We start from the raw sequence: 23,359 nt of genomic DNA, 5'->3' as shown, positions 1-23,359 counted from the left end.
ATTTTAATCTTCTATATGCTGTTAAATGGCATGTGCAATGTTTGCATAATTTTTGTTTTTTATTTAAGATTTATTTGTGCAATGGATTTGTTTTTACCAAAGTATCATTATTATATGTGAGCGATGAAAATGTTGATCGATTCGCCTCGGCCCTGAGGTTCAGCTCTTCCTCTTCAGTAAGTTTGTCAGCAGTTGTTTTGCAACACAAGACAGTGTTTCTTGATGCGTTTGATGAGTAACCATGAGTGCGGAGTAAAATCAAGCATCAGTTTGTGGAAAAGCACCTCATCTCCACTGTTGAGTATGGTGGAGGACCAATGATGCTGTGGGCCTGTTTAACTTCCAAAGGAAATCTCGTCATGATGCATTAGGACATCTTAAATAAAAAATATGTCGGCATTTGCCAGAAACAATAACAATGAGTCATTTTAAGTCTTTCAGTTACAACAATTATCCAAAACATGAGAAAAAAAAACAAAAAACTCAGGTTATGTTTTCTTTAAGCATTTAATCACGAGAGTCCATAAAAAAATGAACATTTCTCTTGGATTTGTCAGGAGTCATCAAATAAGGAAAACGTTTCTTGAGAGAAAACTATTACAAATACAATGAATTCACAAACAATTAATTCTCTAAAGTAGCATTTAAGAGCGGTAATCGTGTCCTTTCATGCTGAGGGGAAAAAAAAATGTGATTCAACTGAGCTGAACAAGTTAATCATTTTCTAATACTGTCCAAAGCTTTAAGCCTTTGTACCGCTCACATTTTCCAGTCTTCTCTCTTCGTCTCCTATTAAAGATGGATCCACTAAATGGTTTGACCTTCACTGACTCTCACATGCTGTGTCCAGTGTCAGAAACTTTCTGCTAATTTCAAACAGAGCTGCTCCTGTCAATCTCCTTACACCTGTATCTTTTCAAATACGCACAAAGCAACCGATAAAGCTCAATCAGAAAAGATTCATTTTGATTTTTGATTTTTTTGGTTGTGTGTGTGTTTTATTTGCAAATCTTCAAGGCCAAACCCATGCATGTTTTTTTTTAATATATATAAAGCTTTTGATGTGGGCCACATGGCCAGTTGCCTAGGGTTGAGTCGGAAAGGGGAGCACACAACCATCAGGTAAAAAACATAGCATTAAATTAAAACCTGAAAATCTCGCGGTTGCACCTTGAACGAGTCTTCTATTGCTTTTATTCGTGTACACATTCGATTCAGAGCTGGTGTCTCCTGCTTCCTGCTGGAGAATGGGAGACTTTTACATGCTTTGTGTGGAAATCCATTGCAATTTACTCTATCTCAGAATATAGATGATTTCCCACACTTTAATTGGTTGGGTCTCAGCTCGGGCTCCGTTCATGCAAGAACCACCACTGCCAACCAGTAAACTACAACGAATGCTGTACAAATCTAAATATTAAGCGGAGGACTCGGAGAGAATGGTTTTGGTTAATACAAGCAGGAGAGACACAATTCTCTTTGCTGCAGCTAATAGAAAAAAAAAGGGAACTATGACGCAGCAGCAGAGGAGTAGGGTCTCTGAATTTTAGCCGAAACAAACTAATGCCACATACAGCTGAGGGCACATCTGCCAAATGTAACCGAGAACTGTTCAAAAATAGGTGCCAAAGCCACTGAAACGAGGGAAATGCCGAGGAGCTCGCTTCTTTTTGGATTCCGCCTCCTTCAGNATGGCTTAAAATTTAAAGTAACCGGTAAATTGGGAACTTCACAGTTGCATGAGGGTTGCGGTTTAGGGGTTAGGGGAAAGGGACAGGGTAAGGGTTGGAAGGAGGGTTGGAAGAAGGGTTACAACTCCAACACTCCTTTAAACTTTCTTCCCAACCCTAATTTTAACCCTAATTCCAAAACTCCTAACTCTATCCCGCTTAGGGTTGGAAATAAAGCTAACGTATTGATTATTTAATGTGTTAGCTCTATCACATGAAATAATCAAATACATTGAAACTTTTGGTTGTAATTTCACAAAGTGTGGAAAATAAAAAAATTAAAAAAATCAACAGCTAGAAACACTTTCGCAAACCCACTGTAGCGGGGGAAAAGTAAGAGAAAGCGAAAGATATAGCCCAAAGGATTTCCGTTTAACATGAAAGCAGAAGGATGCAGCAAGATGTGCCAACTCTGATATATAGCATATAATTACATCAAAGGAAATATCACCCCAGCAGAAGAAAAACCCACAGCGTCGAACAGCACAAGATGTTTACATACAGAGGAGTCACTGTAGCTGCTCGTTCCTGTATTTCTGCCGTGTAGCGTTAAAGCAGCAGGCCCATATTGTCTGTCATCTGTTGGCGGTAATTACCACTTTTTACACTGTCCTACCCTCAGTGGGTAATGTTCACTGTCTGTACGAGAAATGTTTCATCTGAACGGTTTAACTGTTTCCTGCTTTATATAAAACAGCTGCTCTGTTGTTTTTATTTTTATTTATTTTATTTTATTTTATTTTTTTACTTTTTACAGGACAGGAATAAATAAGTCGTGCGTGCTGTGGTTCAGTTGGAGGGCTGGCGCATCCTCCCCAATGTGGCGAGCTAAACACAGTCCTGTGTGCCCTCTGCGCAGAGTAACAGCGTGATATTAAAAATCCCCGAGGCGGTTGTTAAGTCGCAGTGGCGCATTTGTGCTGCAATCGATGACCTTTTGTAAACACTAATGAGGCTCTTTCATGAGTTGGTAAAACAAGAACATTGAGTTTTCTGTGTTTAAGTTCACTTTTCTTACCTTCTGTTTGGAAGAAATTTGCATGCGTCCTTCCTTTTATTCAGGGATTTTTTTCAAGATTTGCAAGTCATAGGGTAATCTCAGGGGTCACCACTGCTCTTTGCCCCTTCAATAAACAACTGATAATAACCTTTAACCTCTCTGTTTTGCATTAGAATTGACCTTATTATTCCTCTTCCCCCACCTTGTATGGAAACCACGGCACCATTTGAAATGTCAGTCCTTGAAATCTGAACTTGATCTTTTTTTTCCCTTTAATAAACCCATCCAGAGGTAGAGGGTGTGTGTGTGTGAGTGTGTGTGCATGTGTTTGAAGGAGAAGGGTGGGCTTCGAGCTCATCTGCATCACAGATTAGGGTGCTTAGAGAAAAATCAACCATCCATGATTCATTACATGTATCCTGCTGAGCTCTCCGAGCTGGCAGCCATCCTAGCAACAGCAACAACTCGCCGCCGTCGTGGCAACCTATCAGGAACTTTGATGTCTGATCAAAATTTAGCCAATGAAAAAGGTGGAGCGGGCAGGCAGCGTGATGATGCATTTTCTTGAGCTGTTCTTCAGACGGGGACGTGTTGAGGGCTGCACACTCAATTGATAAAACAAATAAGTGTTTGCACTAACTACCCAGGTGGAAATCTCTTCATTTGTGCAGTTGCACCTTTTAGATGAACTTAAATGTGGAATGATTGTAGAAACTCAAACCAAACAGAGGCTGAAATGTAGAAAAAAAAAATATTGCTGTACACATTATCTGCCTGAAAGTAAAGTGAGCAGATTAGACCAGCAGATTACTCTTTCAAACCTTCTTTTGAAGTTCACTCTTTTGACGTTGACTTTATGCATTTTGGACAAACATAAAAAACGAGGCACGCTCTACCCAAAATATTACTGCAGAATATAGTCCAGAAAATAAAGCGTTATGTTTTTGTGCTTATACACATTTACATTTCTGATAACGGAAACATTTGTTTCCTTCTACTTAACAGGAAACAAATGTTTCTTTTTTCACTATATAGCAAAACTATGTGCATAGTTCTGTACATAGTGGGATGCAAAACTGTGCATACCTCTGAAAATGTTCACATCTTTCCTTACACAACCATAAGCTTTATTGAGATTTTGTGTGACAGATCAATGCAAAGTAGTGAAGAATTGGGCAGTGGAAGGTAAATGTTAAATGACCATCACATTTATATATATCAACCTTAAAATTGCAGTTTTGAGGTTGATATTTGTATTTAACCCCTCCTGATAGGTGAAATCACCTTGTGCTATGATTGCAAATCTTCCAATCACCTCTGACCAGCTTTGTCTCCAGATCCACTCAGCACTGTGCGGCCACCACCATGTTTCAAAATGTAAAAGGTGTGTTCATGTCGATATGTGTGAACACACTTATGCATATTTCAGCCATCTGCTGTTGCTTTAGGGAATTTTTTAAATGAAACTCCTTTCGAAAGTCCAACTCGTGAAATGACCTAATAATATTTGTCCTTCCACTTCACAATCATGTCATGTAAAAATCACAATGGATTACATGGAAGCCTATGGTTGTAATATCACAAAGTCTGAAAATACTCAATGAGTATGAAGACTTTTGCAAGACTTTAGTGTTAAAGAAAACTGACTGAATTTCCTTTTAACTAAACAATTTATATGCTCATTTTACTGCTTTATTTATCTCTTTTCATCTAAGCTGTTCATATTTGTACTTTGCTGAAACTGTCTCCTTCAGCTGCATGCATACAGCATAATGACAGCATTACTGATTTCCCACTCAATCTTCCCACATGCAGACAATCCAGCAGTGTTCCATGTTTGATCACTGGCTTTCCTGAAATTATCCATCAATATTAAAGAAGCACTTTGACCATCATTTGATCTCAGATGGGTCTGATTTTTTTACTTCAAAGGAACATGCTCTCTGCTGCTTTCAAAAGGTCTGTGTTGATGTCTTTCTCTCCGCTTTGGAGTGTTGTTGCTCTCTCTGCAGAGGGCACAGTCGCTTTCTCCTTTCACAGCCAGGAGAATGAGCAGACAAAATGTTCTAAACCGTCCATTTAGCAACATGAAAATTTTGGGTCCCGGCAGACCTGAAAATATTAACTCCAAGATGAATGCCGCAAAAAAATAACTTCTTAAACAGTTTGCACGGTTCTTTAAAGTGCAACACCGAAATTCTCCGGGATACTGAATGTAAATAACTCTATTATGGCAGCGTTTGTTGGTGCACTCAGTGAAAGTACGTGTTCTTGATCACAGCCAGTCTAATCTACAAGACGCCTTATATATTTGTGTTCTACTGTTAGAGCGGAAACCATAAATACTTTCTGGGGGGTAAAAAAAAAGTTGAAATAGCACAATATTTGTGTCAACAGCCTCCATATAAGGGGAGTAAATGCTTCTTTCAGAGGCAGCTCAGAGTGATTTACATATTGTTTCGTCTAGTCGCTGCTTGTATGTTTCTGTGCTGATTGCACGCAGCAGGAGAGCGGTGTTTTTGTCATTTAAATGGGGCTGTAGATTGTCCCTTTTATATTTCTGTCTCACAGTTTGATTTCTTTTTTTTTTATTTTTTTTTACATTTTTCCGAATTCAGAGTTTGCTTCTAATCAGCACTCTGCTTTTATGTGGAAACTGTCTCCCCCTGAAACACATTTCAGATCATTTTAGTCTCAAAGTAACATCTCAACGTTTGAGGGGGGGAAACTACATCCAGTTTTCGTTGGAAGATGAAGCTTTCCAGGTGAGGTTTTCATTGCACTTGAAAATTACTCTCTTCAAACCCCTGGCTGCAGCATTTTATGTTCAGATGCCGGACTTCTCCTGACATTGAGGAAAATGTTTTTTTTTTTGAGAACCCTTTAAAACAACTGTTTGAGAGGTGATTATGAGATTGAGAGGTTGTGTGAGGGTTATTCACAAGAAAGAGACAGATGTGTGAAGACGAATCCTTCAACTGGAGAGAAAAGGAAAAGTTGGTTAAAAACAATTTGAAGTAAAAATGCAAAAACAAGATCTATTGATTTTAAAGGACATCATGTCTTACATTCTTTGTCTACCAAACCCTACCCTCCTATCCCTGGTGAGAAAACAGCATCGTCACAGCATGACGAAGCCACCACCATGTTTCGCAGTAAAGGAATTATGCAGTGATGAAAAACAGTGCAGTTGTACAACAGCGGAGAAAAACGTTTAATTCCCAGCAGCGGTTTGGCCAGCTTTTCCTCCAAACAATGTCGCTTTGCTTTTTGAGAGAGCATCTAAACAGTTTTCTTTCCATATCTCCTGCAAACTTGGACCCAAAATCAGTACATTTTGCACCTCCAGCTCCTTGCTGAGCTTCACTTTCCTCTATCTGGGGGATTAAGTGGCACTCAGACTGTCCAGAGAAGTTTCTGTGTCTGTCAGAAAAACAGCAACTCTGTCAGACAAAAACTTTACTTACTCTCACACATCCCTCTGACAATAGTCTGGTGTAGCTGCCGCGGTTCTGAAATTGCCACGGATTCATGCACCCAATCCAACTTGTAAACAAGCACAAAATTCAAGGCTGCTGTTTTTGGCTTGTATAAATAATTCCTCAATTCTGAAAACAAGCACAAGTAATAGTTGTTGTTTTTTCTCTGGTAAACAGGAGCAAAATCAAAACACCACTAAGAACAAAGAAACAGCCACTCACTCAAATGTGAAAATGTGTTTAATTTTTCTTAATGTGAAGAAAAAGCTGCCTTTTAAAAACCCTAAAAAAATAAATAAATAAATGAAATAAAAAAAAAAACAGGTTTATGTAAAATTATGTTTCAGGATTGATTGATTTTGTATTGAGAAACAAGTCATTTACATAAATGTGTTCCAAGTAATTGTTGGAGGTGGAAGTATGAATGCTTTCTCCAGCTGATGAACCACCCCCTCGCTCTACCTCTAATCTGCTGAGTGCACCACTGGAAAAATATTCTCCCTCCAATTTAGTAGCTCCTAAATCTCTGTCTAACAGCTGATCCACAATATGAGGATTTTCAAACTTGCATGTCTTTTTTCTTTAGCAGCCCTGAAGAACTCTATCATTTTGAACTCCCCCTTTTTTTATTGTCCACAGGCAAAAAAAAAAAAAAAAAAAAACTCCCTTTGTAACAAGCAGAGAACTCCTGCACAGTGTTGACTGTTGAAAGCTTGTTTGATATGCTGGGAATCGGTGAACGATACAGCAACAAACCAATTAGATTATTCTGAAGAAGAAGAAATAGGCTTATTCTGTTTTATGTGCTTTTAATTTAATCAGGCGTGCATGCAAACGCAGCTACAGTCACTGTATTTCACAGCAGACTGCAGCAAACGCAGCCCACAATTAAGCTAACTCGGGAGTTAGAAACTAGGGTGTTAACTAGCCTGATAGCAATGCCTACTAGCAAGTTGTTTAACACACTAAATAGCTAGAAAGTTCTTTTTTTTTTCCAACACTGTGAGAATCATGTTCTTTAATTTCTCCAGAGAACTGAGCACAATTCAACCTGATTTGATTTGCCAGAAACTCCTGATGATAGGTAGAGGCCTCAACAATCACCTGGATCAATGGCTACCTGACAAACGGACCACATTTTGTAAGATTGAAGGGATGTGTGTCTAACCAGGTGGAAAAAACAGTACAGGAGCACCACAGGGGACTGTACTCTCACCATTTATTTTCATTCTGCACAACTCTGACTTCCAATACAAAACAGACTCTTGTGATCTACAGAAATGCTTAGGTGACTGCAGTCGTCTGAAAGAGCATCGCTATCAGAAATGGTGAAGAAGCTGCACAAAAATCATATCTTGAATGTGCACAAAACAAAGCAGATGATTGTAGATTTCAGGAGAAACAGAAACAGATCAAACACTATTTCAATGATTCGAGAAGAAGCTGAGGAATATAAATGCCGCATTGCTCACCTGGGCAACAGACCAGGACCAGAATTGCAACAGTAAAACTGTTTGGAAGAATGGACAGAGCAAGCTGTGCTTCTTGGGGAAGCTTAAGTCCTTCATGTTTTGCAGCAGGATACTGCATGGATTTTGTAAGTCTGTTGTGCAGAGTGTAAACCTTTGGGGCGTCAGGATGAGAACCAGGCTAAGTCTGTTCTTGGGACCACTGTGGAACATCTGGACATTATTGTGCAACACAAGGATTTTTTAAGAAAATTAAAAATACTTGGGAAACCTCTGAGAATCATTTTCATGAGACTGTTATACAACAGCAGTGTATTCTGTCAGAGGCTTGTTCAGATCACTGTATTACAGACTGCTACAGGAGTTCCGGCATTCCCACAGTCAGCAGTATCTGCAACAACTTTAAAAAAAAAACAAACAAAAAAAAAAAAAAAACTATATGAGATACAACATTTTATTTCCCTGTAGGATTATTGAATTTTTTTTAAATTTGAATTATAAACCCCAATTTTAGCAAGCCAACCAAAAAAATTGGTGAACTCACTAGTTTAACTGTGCAACTAGCCAGCCTGATACCATGCTGGCTTATTTTTAGCCTGCTAGCAAGATAAGTACATAAAATAGCTTGATAGCTTGTTCCATAAAAGGTTAGAGAGCATCCCAGCTTGTTTCCTAACCATCGAGGTTTTACCTACCCTGCTGACAAGCTAACAAGTGGGTTGTCTGCCTGTTGTTAACATTGACTGATTTCACACTTTACAGGAGTAGCTACAAAACCTGGCTATTTGGTCAGGAATTACCTTTTGTATTCTTGTATTTACAAAAGGCACATCTTTAAGGAAACTACAAAAAAAAAAAAAAAACTATAGTTTTGTTCTCTTAGTGTGAAGAATGAGAATTCATAAATTCAGTGAAGTCAAAACTTACATTTAAAAAAAAAAATCTTATATGAAGAATTAAAATGCTGGGGCAGATTTGTAACAAAGTTCTCCATGTGCACGTCGTACATTCAATAAATTAGAATATTACTACTAGAATAGTTTATTTCACTAAATTCACTAAGTGATATATTAATCACACACTTACTGATGTTTTTAAAGCCTTTATTTTTTGTTAATTATGAGGATTTTCTACTTACAGTAAAAAAAAAACAAACAAACATGTAACTATACACCTGACCAAAATAAATATTTAAATACAGATATGTGAGCCTAACAAAAATTATAATAAATACCTACTTATAGGTTGTTATTTTCAAACAGTACTTCTAACCTGACAAATGAGCCTTATTTGAATGATATTCTAAGTTACTGGCAATGACTGTATATTGATTATGAGGTCTAGTGCTGGATTCCCATGAGCTCACAACGGGAAACGAGGGCTAAATTCAGAAAGGAACACTGCCATTAAAGATGTTTTGAAAACCTAACCATAGCCTTTTCCCGTGTCTTCTACTTATGCTCTGATATTTTAAATAGAAGGATTTTTGGTTCCAGCAGCCGGTTTTTAAATCAGTCCGATCCAGGTCGAAACAAACTCAGGTTATGTTTGCTCTCTTTCTTTTTTTTTTTTATTCTCATTTGCCTTACAGTGTAGAACACTTACTTGTGACCTAATTTCTCTCTGTGTCGTAATGGGTGTCAATAGGCGCTCCACTTCACTCAGGTGCTGTTTTCTCTCAAGCAGCCGCCGGTTGACACAGAAGAGCTTGACGCTGCGCTTGCTGCCTCGCCTCCTTGCTCTTCAGGACGTCGACGTCCTCTGAGTGGAAGTCAGCAGGAGGAATGTTTGCGAGATTTTAAGGCAACGGCAAGAGATGGGCCTCTGCTTCGACGCAGTTTAATTAAACCCTCTGAGACCGCTGGCTGCATGGGAATAAGGGCAAAATGAGTTGCCGGGTCATGTGCAAGAGTTCTGCCGCATGAATAATACAAACTACTGCAAGGCAGGCTCATTCAAAATACTGTGGGAATGCTGCTGTTTCTAAGGCGCTTGCACTTGTGACAGGGAAATTCGGGGTGATTCGTCTCTGGCACCGTTCAGTTACTGTTCCCTGGAGAGCAGCTGGTAAACATCCATGCATGCGATAAGAGCAGGTGACTCTGAAATAATAAACTGTTTGACAGCACAGAGAAACTTACGCATCTGAAATAAAAATGTTTTTGAAAGTTTGACTATGTAAAAAGACGCAAATAACCACATAAATTCCTTGTGAAAGTACTAATGCCCCTTGAACTTTTACACATTTGTGACAACTTACTGTGTTTTACTGAGATTTTTTTTTCTGATAAACCAACACATTGAAATGCATAATTGTCAGGTGGAAGGTTAAGCTGCCCCCGTTTCATCCTGCTGCCGCCACCATGTCCCACCATAGGAATGATGTGTTCGGCATGCAGACGTAGGTTTCTGCCACAGATGTTCATTTGGGTTTCATTTCCTTCCTGTCTTCTTGCCAATCTTTCATTAAGAACAAATTTGTGAAATTCACAGATTTCCTAATGGCACTAATTGTAATCAAAACCTTGAAAGTGCCCGAAACACAAAATTTTAATCTTCTTTATGCTGTTAAATGGCATGTGCAATGTTTGCATAATTTTAGTTTTTTATTTAAGATTTATTTGTGCAATGGATTTGTTTTTACCAAAGTATCATTATTATATGTGAGCGATGAAAATGTTGATCGATTCGCCTCGGCCCTGAGGTTCAGCTCTTCCTCTTCAGTAAGTTTGTCAGCAGTTGTTTTGCAACACAAGGCAATGTTTCTTGATGCATTTGATGAGTAACCATGAGTGCGGAGTAAAATCAAGCATCAGTTTGTGGAAAAGCACCTCATCTCCACTGTTGAGTATGGTGGAGGACCAATGATGCTGTGGGCCTGTTTAACTTCCAAAGGAAATCTCGTCATGATGCATTAGGACATCTTAAATAAAAAATATGTCGGCATTTGCCAGAAACAATAACAATGAGTCATTTTAAGTCTTTCAGTTACAACAATTATCCAAAACATGAGAAAAAAAAACAAAAAACTCAGGTTATGTTTTCTTTAAGCATTTAATCACGAGAGTCCATAAAAAAATGAACATTTCTCTTGGATTTGTCAGGAGTCATCAAATGAGGAAAACGTTTCTTGAGAGAAAACTATTACAAATACAATGAATTCACAAACAATTAATTCTCTAAAGTAGCATTTAAGAGCGGTAATCGTGTCCTTTCATGCTGAGGGGAAAAAAAAATGTGATTCAACTGAGCTGAACAAGTTAATCATTTTCTAATACTGTCCAAAGCTTTAAGCCTTTGTACCGCTCACATTTTCCAGTCTTCTCTCTTCGTCTCCTATTAAAGATGGATCCACTAAATGGTTTGACCTTCACTGACTCTCACAGGCTGTGTCCAGTGTCAGAAACTTTCTGCTAATTTCAAACAGAGCTGCTCCTGTCATTCTCCTTCCACCTGTATCTTTTCAAAAACGCACAAAGCAACCGATAAAGCTCAATCAGAAAAGATTCATTTAGATGTTTTATTTTTTTTGGTTGTGTGTGTGTTTTATTTGCAAATCTTCAAGGCCAAACCCATGCATGTTTTTTTTTAATATATATAAAGCTTTTGATGTGGGCCACATGGCCAGTTGCCTAGGGTTGAGTCGGAAAGGGGAGCACACAACCATCAGGTAAAAAACATAGCATTAAATTAAAACCTGAAAATCTCGCGGTTGCACCTTGAACGAGTCTTCTATTGCTTTTATTCGTGTACACATTCGATTCAGAGCTGGTGTCTCCTGCTTCCTGCTGGAGAATGGGAGACTTTTACATGCTTTGTGTGGAAATCCATTGCAATTTACTCTATCTCAGAATATAGATGATTTCCCACACTTTAATTGGTTGGGTCTCAGCTCGGGCTCCGTTCATGCAAGAACCACCACTGCCAACCAGTAAACTACAACGAATGCTGTACAAATCTAAATATTAAGCGGAGGACTCGGAGAGAATGGTTTTGGTTAATACAAGCAGGAGAGACACAATTCTCTTTGCTGCAGCTAATAGAAAAAAAAAGGGAACTATGACGCAGCAGCAGAGGAGTAGGGTCTCTGAATTTTAGCCGAAACAAACTAATGCCACATACAGCTGAGGGCACATCTGCCAAATGTAACCGAGAACTGTTCAAAAATAGGTGCCAAAGCCACTGAAACGAGGGAAATGCCGAGGAGCTCGCTTCTTTTTGGATTCCGCCTCCTTCAGCCACAGTTTCTTCCTCTTGGTGTCCACATGTCCTACAAAACAGCAAAGAAGAAAAATAGTGTCAGTAAATGAAGGCGTTGTTTAATAACTCTTAAACTACCCCGTTACAAACAGCGTACCCCAAAATGGTTTACACCTACCAAAAGTTTCCAAATTATTGTGACATCCACGAACGTTAACTGATTTTTATTGGGACTTTATGTGCTAGAGTAACACAAAACAGAGAGTAATTGTGAAGTTAAGAAAAATTACACTGAGTCTTCAAGATGTTTCTTTCTTTCTTTTTTTTTTTTTACAAGTAAAAGATTGAAAGATGTGGTTAATTTATATTCAGCCCCCTCGAGTATTTTGCAGAAAACCTTTTCCTGCAATTACACCAGCAAACCCTTTAGTGAATGTCTCTACCTGCTTTTCAGAAACTCAAACTTTTGCCCATTCCTTTTTTTTTTTTTTCAAAATAATTGACTGAAAATGAGGAAATCTGTGAGGATCCATTTTCAAGTTTTAACAGATGTTCTTCTCTGCTGTTTTTCCAGAGTTGCAACAGCCTCTCTCTTTTGCCAATCAGCTGAGACGGACAGCCATAAATTGTTCGATTTGGAATATTGTTTCACATATATATGCCTTTTTCTCAGCCATTTTATCCATGACCTGCTTGTTGTGGCTCTTGGTCTTCATGATGCTGTTTATGAGATCCACATATAACAAATGTATTTACACTGAGGTTAGTTATGCTACTTTTGCATGCAGTTTGTTACTCTATATTTTATTTCGGCGTATTGGAGGAAAACTAGCTGAATACCATTTATCATATATTTCAATTTTTTGAAAAAAAATCTTGCACACTGACATTTGTTAAAGTAGGATGAATATGTTTGCAAGTAATTTGCTGGCAATTAATAATAATAAAAAAAAGATTATAATTTTGGATAATTTTGGAAACAGGAATGCATATGTTGCAACTGAAGGAAGCATTTTTTTTTTTCTTGGATTTTAATCACACTATGAGGGTCTTTCTTTAGTGCTAAAATTGAGAACGTATAGTTATTAACTGGAATTATTCTCATTATCCAAAAAACTGAACTGCATCGGTGATCCAGATGCAGCTTTTCCCCCCCAGATGATCCACATCTTGCAGAACACATATGACTCATCAAAGCAACCATAGGTCATCCATAATATTTTTGCAGCATGGCGACATGGTTTTGTGAATGATTAATGAACTGTTAGTAAACTGCACCACGTTTAGCTTGTTAAATTTGTAATTTTGCATTTTTTATATTCTTTTTTGGGGGGGGAGGGGAGGGAAGGAGGGGACTCGTCAGACCTCGCTGTTGATTTTGCCCTCATTTTCTCCGGGTTCCAGACAGGAATGCTAGTTAAAATCTCCCTGAGAAGACAGAGAGAGCGCGACTGAGAATCAGGCTCTTTGTTTGTATCTCGGCAGGAACTATGCACGTTGAAATTAAAGGTTCCCCCCTCGGCTAACGAAGCCGCCGTGTGTAAAAAAAAAAAAATAATAAAAAAACGCTCGGCGGCCGTGTGTAATTGCTCAGCTTTTGTGCCTGACTTCCTGACCCCGTGAAGGAAAACAGGGGGCCGACTCTGACCTCTGGTCGTTAACGGCGACGTAAAACAGAGCTGGCTAATGAACATCTCTGTCCTCGGTGTTTACATCTGCCAATCAGACGTCGTCACTGCGCTTTGTGAGGCCGTCAGGCACAACAGCAGACAATTAGCCGTGCTCATTAGGAGTCTTTAAGGCAGAGCTCTTGTGTGTGGGTAATTAATCAGGCCTGCAGTGGCAGCAGGGCGGACCTCTCGTTAGTCCCTGGCTCTGCGGGCCGTGCTCCTCCTCTTCCTCGGAGGGGTTCTGGGCGGAGTTCCTCAGGTAGCGCTGGTGGAGGCCCAAACCGGGGAGCATGTTTTGTCTGCGGCTGCGAAACTCCTCCTCAAGCGGGTCTTGGGGGGCGATATCTGTGGGTGTGAGCAGAGAGGGAATGAATCACACCTTGAAGCTTATCGCTGTCTGGTTGGACTGCCCGAGGTGTTCAACATAAAGTCGTCCCCCCCGCCCTCCTCCTCCCCTGTCCCTTTTGACATGAGATGTGTTTGTTCCAAAAGAGAAAAACATATTGCCTTCTGATGCCCTTGGCTGTTTGAATACAATCAGACACAGGAATAGAGATACAAACTTATATTACTGCAAGTTAGGCGTGAGTCCGAAAGGTATATTGATGTAAGCAAGAAGAAGAAAAAAAACAGATGATATAAACCAGGTACCCTTAAGGTAAACAGACCCCCCTCCTCCACTCTCACCCCTTCCCTTCAATCAAACTCCAGGCACATATTTCATTCATTTTTCATCTGCCTGACTTTGATTGTGATTAGTCATGTAAATAAAATGAGATTTGGTTATTCTTCTCTCTAGGTAATTTACATTTATATTGAATTAGTGGCAGGCAAGGGAATGGTGTGAGGTGGCTGTGGTTGGGGGCGGGGGGGGGTGGGGGATGGAGGGGTTATTATACCAGAAGATTACAGGCAGATCGGATCGCCATTGTGTTGTGTAATTAAGGCAGCGCCAAGGAGAATAAAGGAAGCCAGATGCTCGCCTTCCTGAAACCGGTCCCATTAAAGGAGGGTTTGCACCAGCTTGGAAAAGAAATATAACTAACATGAACACATATATAAAACACAGCAGAGTCTAGAGCATGATTAAACCTCTGCTGTGTCTACGGAGTGGTGCGAAAAGTGATTGCCCTCTTTTCTACATGTTTGTTACACTTCCACTTGGCTTTGTGTGGAAAAGTGATTGGCCACTAAACCTAATAACTGGTTGGGCAGCAACAACTGCAATCAAGCATGGAGGCCTCTTGGAGAAGAATTTATCTTTATGTTCAAGAAACCAGCTTGAGATGATCAAGGTGTTGTGCCAGTGCATTGTTCTGTTGAAACGTAATAACTGTTGTGGCTGGATGGATATTGACAGGAGCAATACTCAGACTGTAGTGTGTAAATAATGCTCATCTGGTAGTAAAAGGTCCAAAGTATGCCAAAAAAATATCTGGCACACCATTATACTTCCACCACCAGTATGAAATGTTGATACAAGATTAATTCAACCATTTAGTCTTGCTGCTAAAACTTGAGTCTCATCGGACCTGGGAATGTTTTTGTTTTTTTTTCCCAGTCTTTTCACATTTTGGTGAGCCTGTGTTAATTGTAGCCTGAGGCTCCTGTTTTTAGCTGTTGTCTTCTGACGCTGTGGCCAGTCTGCTTCAACGGTCAGCATGTTTTACGTTTGGAGAGATCGTTTTCTGCCCATTTTAGATGCGACATGTTACCTGGGCTACTCTTCTATCCAGAACCACTTTACCCGGTGTTAACAAGTTGTTTTGTCCACGCAGTGATTATCTGACCTGTGGTTGAACATAAAAAGCGGATCATCAGTTCCTGGGGAAAAAAAAAAAAAACGCAGGCCAGCATGGCTGGAACTGGCAGCAATACCACATTAAGTCACCAAAGTCTTAGGGGTTTTTTTAGTTTTTTTTTTTTATCTTCAACATGTTGTTTTCACCTCACCAAGATGATCTAAAATCATCGGCTTTCTACCAAGGAAACATACAAAGGAAGCTGGCTTGTGAATGTATAATGTGTCTTCCAAATGGGCTGTAATGTCCTTTTTGAGTGCTTCAGGTAAAAACTTGTTTTCAGTTCTAGCAAAACACTGTCATGATGCCCAGGTTTTAAACAAAACATTTTACCCAAGGTCATTCATCGTGACACCAAGTCTGATTTATTCCTCACAAAAGGATTTTTTTCTCTTACTTATTCTGAAACGATCCACATAAAATGTGTTTATCCTCTCGATGAAAAAAGCTCACACTTTAAGGTTACTTATGCCTTTTTAACCTCAAACCAGAGAGCCTTTTGTTTTCAGAGTTTACGAACCAGCTTATTAAACCGGACAACCAAGAGTCGACCCTACAAGGAGACAGCGGCTCTCAGTGGACCTCCAGACAGCAGGAAAATTGGTGGCTTGCCTCTCAATTCCAACCCATATTTGTTTCACGATCCCATCAGGTGACGTTGGACGGCTGGATTAAGCCAAAAACGTTTGTGACTTCAAGGCTGCCTGCTTCATTCCAGCCTCCGCCACTCCTGAGGATCAATATTTGCATCTATTAAGCATCCTGCTACCTCGGTAATAGGGTTTCTTCTTCTGCTACCAAGTTGCATAATCCAGCAGCATTTAATCAAATTAAACAAAGACAATATCAAAGAGCTAAAGCGATAATGAGGGTTTTAGTTAATGTTCAAATAAGTGGTCTATTATTTTCTGGATCAAAGACTTTATTTAAAAAGTGAACACCCTTCAAGCAGTAAGATGTCTCATTTGCTCGCTATTGTGCCGAGAGCACCTGTCATTTGTCTCCAGGTTAAATAACGCGGCCAGCCGTAATGCAGGCATGAACACAGACACCAAGTTGCACCTTAACACTAAATCTATAAGAGAGACATTTACAGAGTTACACGCAGCAGACTGGAGGTTGAATCATGGACTGAGAGAGTCTGAAATAAATCACAGCTCCAAAGGAGGGCTAACCCTGGATGACAACTGCAGCCAGATTATATTCAACAGTCCGCCATCGCTGGGTTTCAGGATGTCTGGTGTCGTGCTGACGGGGACCCCACTGCTGAGCACTGACAGATAAAATCCTTGTTCAGACACGGCCGAGGAGAAGCAGGCGGCTTATCTTTTCCCATCGTTCATAAAATAGCCAGTGGCTGCAGGCTCTGGTGTCGTGCTAAGCTGTCAAGCAGACTGTGTTTCTGTGTTTGTGGGAGGAAAAGGCTGTGTGTGGGGGGTATAAGGTGAGGCGAGGTGAGGCGAGGACGGGGGCGGTGCAACAAATCAGACGTGTGTGTCATACTGGAGCAGATGGATGAAGAGGGAATAGCAAGAGCAGCAAGAGTTTTCTTGGTTACTGTTTTTCTATACACAGGAGAAAAAAAAATTATTTTGCTGAAGAGTAGCAATTTTTGTACCTAATTAACTGACATTGGCTTACACTTTTAAAACACTTTTTGAAAATGTGTTTCTTCAGACTTGCTTTCCGTAGTAAATTGAGTTCAGCCGAGTTCAGGGTTTTGTGATTTCTCTTCCTAAATGGTAGTTTTGCCTGTTTTGGATTGGTTTCTTTTTGCATACAAATGATGACATCTAGTGGTCACGAGAGATACACTTTTAAACCTCCCAATGTTTTTACGTTAAACAAATAAATGTATTATGATTGTACATTTAAATTGTTGTTTTTTTCCCAATCAGTAATATTTGTTGTAATAATTATGTTATCAACTATTATGTCCTCTTTCATGAATATTTGCGGATGTCTGTGTTCTGTTTACCAACAACAAACATCAGATTTCTAAATTACATTTTCTGCCTATGACTCTAGCGAAAATAGTCTCACTTTAACAAACTGTTTAGGCTTCAATGTTGTGCATTTTTGGTTACAAGAGGTTCGCATTTTATTCAGTGAAATAACCAGAGGTGGCTAAAGTAACCACAAATTGTACCGAAGTCAGAATAGCATCTTCAAGTTTTGAAGCGACGCAATTCTGCTGTTTTGAACTTATTTTGAAGTTCAAAATAATGTTAATAGTGCAGTGAAAATACATATCCTTAAGGATCTCGACATTTTCTATTTATTTCTAATTCTATTAACATGCTAAACGCACCAAAAATGGTAATACTGTTCAAATTGAGAGGAAGGTTGAGAAGACCGGAAGATGGCGCTATTGCACAACAAATCCGACACCTACACCCTGTGTCGTTCTTCCATCTCTTTAATGATTGATTCTGGGGCACTAAAATACAGGGTTAAAAAAAAAACAAAAAAAAACACACGTCACATTTAAATAAAATTATACTGACGGGAAAGAGGCGACGGAGCCAACCTGAAGGGTTATAATTGAAAGCTTTTAGTCTAGTAGTTAATCTCATAAGAGAAATCTAAAGAGGTCAAACTGAAATAGATTGTGTGTTAATCTAAGCACCAGCTCTGCCAGACACATTTGGAATCAGATATGCAAAAAGTTAGAAATCCAAGTGGAAGCTCTGCAGATTCAGTTTGACTCATTGCAGGCCTCACCCCGATTTTACCGCTTCCTTTGCTTGACATGTCTCAAAAACTGAAGTGGGCCCTCTTCAAATAAACTAGCCTTGAGCACATTCCTTTAGGAACACTCATGTTTTTCTGTGTGTTCCTCTGAGCAAGCTGTAAAACAAATGCAGTGTCCATGACTCCAGCTTTATGGTTTAATACAGGAAATGCTACGATTTCCTGTAGTGTCTTATCTCGTGTACATCTTCATTTTACACTTCACAAGACATTAAAGAGATTAAGCAGCAAATCAGCAACATTGGGGGTTTAGTCTAGTCTAGAAACGAATGAATTTTCATGACCAGATGCATCATTTTGAAAGGATTTTATAGTACAGCATTATGGGACGGATCGTACCATTTCTTTACCCAAGCTGATTTGTTTTATTAATTTAAATTAAATGTGTGTAGCAGTCCTATTTGGATATGTTTTTTTTTTCTTTTGCAAGCAGGCAGAGGGAAAATGTAAAAAAAAAATAAATAAAATAAAAAAAAAGCAAAGTAGATAAATTGGTTTAAGATTTGCAGGGTTGACCAGCTCATTCTGGTCAGGCTTTAAATCTGGAACCTAGAGAAAAAAAAACAAGGACAGAGGACAGGACACAAGGGGATGGATGGACTTATGGATAATTGAGAAAATTACAATAGACAGATAATGTGAGAATAAGTGGAAGGTTGGATGAATAACCGATAAAAACAAATTGGTAGATGGATGAACAATATTTGGAGGGATGAATGGGTGAAATAATGGAAACAAGTTGAAGGCTGAATAAAGACATGGATAATGGACAAAAAAGGATGAATCTGTAGCCAGATAAACGAATAATGGAAGGATGGATGGGACGGATAGATAGATAACTGAACAAAGCGATGAAGAGTAGACAAAAGAATAGACAGACGCATGGGCAGTTGGATGAATAATTCAGAGACGGACGGACGTTGATGGATGAAGAGAGGAACAAAGAAAGAGACCGGGAAAACATTTAGAAAATCTTTCCACACTCATTCACATACAGACCTCAAAAATGCTTAAACCTTTAATAAAACGTGGAATTCTGGTTGGATATTTAAGGGAATTTAATTTTCTCCTCCTTTAATGAGATCCTGGGATATTCAACATTCGGAGGCTTCAGCTGGTGATGCATCTTTAGCAGCAATCACCATAAAAACTTAAGTGTCTCTGCATTTAATGGGTTCTATTGGTGAGTAAACGCTGTAAACCAACAGAACTGTGAATAAGAAGGGGACATTTTAAAAATCAGCTGACTTGTTCAATGGAAATATACCAATCAGGGAACAGGGGAAAAAAAAAAAAAAGCTCCAAGATTGAAGATAGATGAAATTCCAGTGAAGACGCATCCAACAATGACAAGGGTTACTTGAGTGAGAACAGACAGGCACCAAACCCTAATGTGAGTCACTGAGGCATTAGTAAGTTACATAATACACACGGTGAGCTGTGTGATGGGTGGTGAGTGAGTGAGTGTACAACAGGAAGCAGCCGGCGTGGTTCCTTTTTAGTGCGGTTGCGATCGGCCGTGTTAAGCGGGTAAACTCGCACATCCACGAGGAGAGATGATTCAAAGCCACTCAAAGCCACAAGAAACGCACACAGACGCCAGATGAGGGCAGTGGGGTTTCCATGACGTTTCACAAACTAAAACTTTATTGATCGAATCTGAGCTGCGTGGAGAACAAAGAGTCCTCAGCGATTCCCCTTTAGCTGGTGTCGCCGTTTAAATTCGCAGTCTGAGCCGGCGAAGCAGTTAATGTGAAATCATAAAGGTAGCCCCCTCCTTCTGTCATGCAGAAACAAACCAAACACGCTTCCAAACAGAGAAAATGAGCAAAAATATGCATGTTGTTATAATTAATTTATTAATGAACACAAATCTTATTACACTCGCATGAACAATAGCCAACAGGTTAGCAAAGTGGAGTTTATGTTAAAGACATTAATGTGAGGTGGTTAAGCTTCTCATTCACTTGTTAAACTAATCAAATAAAAGGGAGCAAAAATGACATGCGCAAGTTAAACATACAGCATCTTTTGTTTTTTTTTTTCTGCCACAACACCTAAAGACGATATACACCCTGAATGAAGGAGGAAAAAAAAAAAAATACAGCACACAGCCAACTTAGCGTTTATGGCAGAAAAGTACAATTCAATAAATTCAGGAAATAAAAACAAATCCCAGCAAGCTGGTCCCCCTAAATAATGGAATAAATACAATTATACAAATACTGAAAACATGTCTCTATTCTCCCTGGCAACTAAGCTAACATGAGAAAATTCTTCTTTGGGAATGAGATGCAGGAGGAACAGAGAGAAGAGACTTTTTTTTTTTGTTTTGTTTTGTTTTGTTTTTTTTCTTCTTCCAGATGAGACAATTGCATGTTGGTCAAATTTTGTGGCGAGATATTTACTTGTTATCCAGTCTTAGTAACTGCTCCTTACCATCAACTGTAAGGGATTTTAACTGACCATCTTCCACCACTTCTACCCGCTCCTGGCCGTTCTCCACAATCCTGTTCACACACACACACACACACACACACAGAAAGACAGCAGCTTCTTTAGGAACCTGGGAGCAACAATTACAGAAAAATAAAACATCTTCTAAAAATAGTCACACTTAATAATCCTTTTCAGAGTTTGATTATGTATGAGTTTCATATAGCATGAGGAAATCTGAAAAGTGTGGACTCCCAGAGTCAAGACTTTGTAGCACAACCTTTCACAGCAGATGCAACTGTTTTTTTGGGGGTTTTTTTTTTGTATTTTTACACATTTAGTGATCATATCAACTAATGTAATGCATATGCAAGTTTATATTCTGAACAGTTTACATTTCAGGACAGTTTATTTCTAATTTTATATTTCATGGTTCATTTAATTTTTTTTATTTTTATACCAAAATTTTAAATGTTTGGCATCAAAGTACAGGAAAACATGTTTCCTTACTGTTCATCTGACGAGTTTTGAATCTTAAAAATATAAAAGTCTCTTTGTATCGTTACAAGATTTAGAGAAGTTCAAAATATGAATGTACTCCGAGGTACTGTACCCACGAGTTCAACACTCACCGTTTTGTGGTGATTTTCCTGCCATTGACAATCTTGGTAGAGGTCGACACAGATCTGAAGTTGCCCATCCCTCCTCCGCTGCCTCCGAACGAAGAGGAAGAAAAGGAAGTAAATCCTCCGCCACCCATATCGCCAAAGGAGCTAAAACCTAATAAAATGGCAAGAAAAAAATAAAAATAAAAAAAGTATTAATTTCAGTTAACAGACAATGTAATTCTTTTTAAATGCCCATTATTTCAATAAAATACAAAGTAAATCACAAAAACCGTAAAGGATGTGCAGACCTGATTCAAACCCTGAGAAGCTAGGCCCAAATGCTGGCAAGCCGCCGAACCCAAAGAGCGGCCCGCCCATCCGGCTCCTGTGCGCACCTCTTTGACGATTGTGGCCTCCAAAGAAATCGTCAAAGGGATCGTCCGCTGCAAAAGCAAACAGAGTTTGCCACGGTGAGGCATTTATTTCAAAAAATTCTTGCAGTGTTTTTCACCGTCAGATTTCCTTCTTTGGTTCTTCAACTACTAAAGGTCTCACTTTCAGTGTGGCCCTTTAGTAGTCGTTTAAATTTCTGTAGATTCTTGTAATCTTAACACATTTTATAAGTATTTTTCCACTGATGGAAAGATAAGATGGATGGACGACAAGTTGAGTGGTGGATGGATAAACAGCTGGTTAGATAATGAACAAATGGAGGTAAAACTTGATTAATGGGGTAGATATGGTTTAATGGATTGATAGATGGTTGGATGATGAATGGATGGATATATATATATATCAATAAAAGTGATAGATGACAAGATGGCTGGAGCAATATTCAGGGATAGATGGGTAGCCGATAAATTGATGACAGTATGGACACAACGATTGTTGGGCAAATATACGAATGGAGAGATTAATGAATTCATATATTAATAGATAGGAGTAGAGGATGAACAGATTGATGGAAGGCTAGTATTTAATCAATGCTTGGAAAAATATGACCAAATTTAACACTTTTCCAAACCGAGTATCAATGTTGAATTATTTCGAGGATTTTATTTGAAGAAAATGGCCTCAGCTTGAATAAAAAAAAAAAAAGGCTCAAGAAACTGATTAGAGAAAGGCTCTCATTGGTGGCAGAGCGTTTATTAGTCATTTCTGGAACAACGTTATCTGTTAAAAACCGTCCAAGTGCCGCAAACCCATTTTCATCCGAAAGCCGCTGTCACCCCCCCGAGGAGCTTCTGCTAATTGTGTGCTGCCGATCTGGGTCACCCTGGCAGGATAAGGCTGGAATCACTGGCACTGAAAGAAGACTCCTCCTTCAACCTTGAGCGTACCAAGGGTGCATTTAAAAAAGAAAGAATGATGTGCTTGTTCCCTCTGAGAGAAAAGCTTAAAATAAAAGTCTCCCGTGTTTCTGTTTACCAAGAAGTGGCCCTCCGAGCGCACACGGGTGAGATTCAGCACAGAAGTTACGCATCAGTGGAAAAATAAAGAGGAATGTAAGCTGTAAGGAATGCTGTTTAACACTTGAACTGTGATTCAGCTTTTGGAAATCTGAGTGAAGAGTGAGGCTGTACCCAAAAAAAAAAAAACAAAAAAAAAAAACAAACAAAGATAGAGGGCATCAATGCAGATGTGGATTGAGACTGCAAATTACACACTGAATAATGGTGTTAAAAAAACGCTGTAGCATTACTCAAACAAGAATTTGTATAAGTCGAAATGCAGCAAACTCCAACAGAGCTGCTGTCAAATTTCTGCTGTGAAACCAGCGAGGAGCCCAGAGCAGAGTCAGCTGATCTCTCTCTCTCTCCTCCAGTCTGATTCATCCCATGTTCATTTCAGGACAAGTGTCTGCTGTTCCTGGCAGACATCTTGGCCGGATCGCGGTGCGAGTCCGTGTCCCAGGGGAACACTGCAGCCACTACACCCCCTCCCTGCAAGCTGCTAGTCCCTCTGATGTGGCTGAGTGACAGATCTACAGGACCAGCTGCTGCTCAGCAAGACAGGCTGCTGGACCCTCAGGAGCAGAGGGCTGGATGGGACTTAGAAACAAATCAGACACATTCTCTGACTGAGTTCTTTCTAAACATGCCAACTGAACTTTGTGTACTGTAAAAATTGGCACGAGAAACAATATGTTCACTTTTTTTGAAAGACTTAAAGTTGCAGTATGTAGCTTTTATTAAAAAAAAATCATATACA

At 39.3% G+C, this 23,359-nt stretch overlaps 1 protein-coding gene across 3 annotated transcripts in view; it reads right to left on the bottom strand.

Moving 5' to 3' along the window:
• Positions 1–988: 988 nt before the first annotated feature.
• The window catches only part of dnajb6b (DnaJ heat shock protein family (Hsp40) member B6b), a 36,616-nt gene continuing 14,245 nt past the window's right edge, over positions 989–23,359 (bottom strand). The window contains exons 6-11 of one of the 3 annotated variants that reach the window (XM_007555629.2): positions 21,457–21,591; positions 21,173–21,320; positions 20,544–20,614; positions 13,735–13,893; positions 11,908–11,948; positions 989–1,681 (exon numbers count right to left, since the gene is read on the bottom strand). In XM_007555629.2, coding sequence (XP_007555691.1) covers positions 1,613–1,681; positions 11,908–11,948; positions 13,735–13,893; positions 20,544–20,614; positions 21,173–21,320; positions 21,457–21,591 — 623 coding nt within the window. In that variant the 3' untranslated portion in view covers positions 989–1,612. Of the gene's footprint in view, positions 1,682–10,713; positions 11,949–13,734; positions 13,894–19,941; positions 20,615–21,172; positions 21,321–21,456; positions 21,592–23,359 lie in introns of those variants that run through there. The other 2 variants (XM_007555628.2, XM_007555630.2) reach the window with 2 other exon arrangements.

Source organism: Poecilia formosa, unplaced genomic scaffold, assembly GCF_000485575.1.
Source record: "Poecilia formosa unplaced genomic scaffold, Poecilia_formosa-5.1.2 Scaffold71, whole genome shotgun sequence".
Taxonomy (NCBI): Eukaryota; Metazoa; Chordata; class Actinopteri; order Cyprinodontiformes; family Poeciliidae; genus Poecilia; species Poecilia formosa.
Note: the sequence above shows the minus strand (reverse complement) of the source record. Positions and strands in the feature narration are given on the sequence as shown.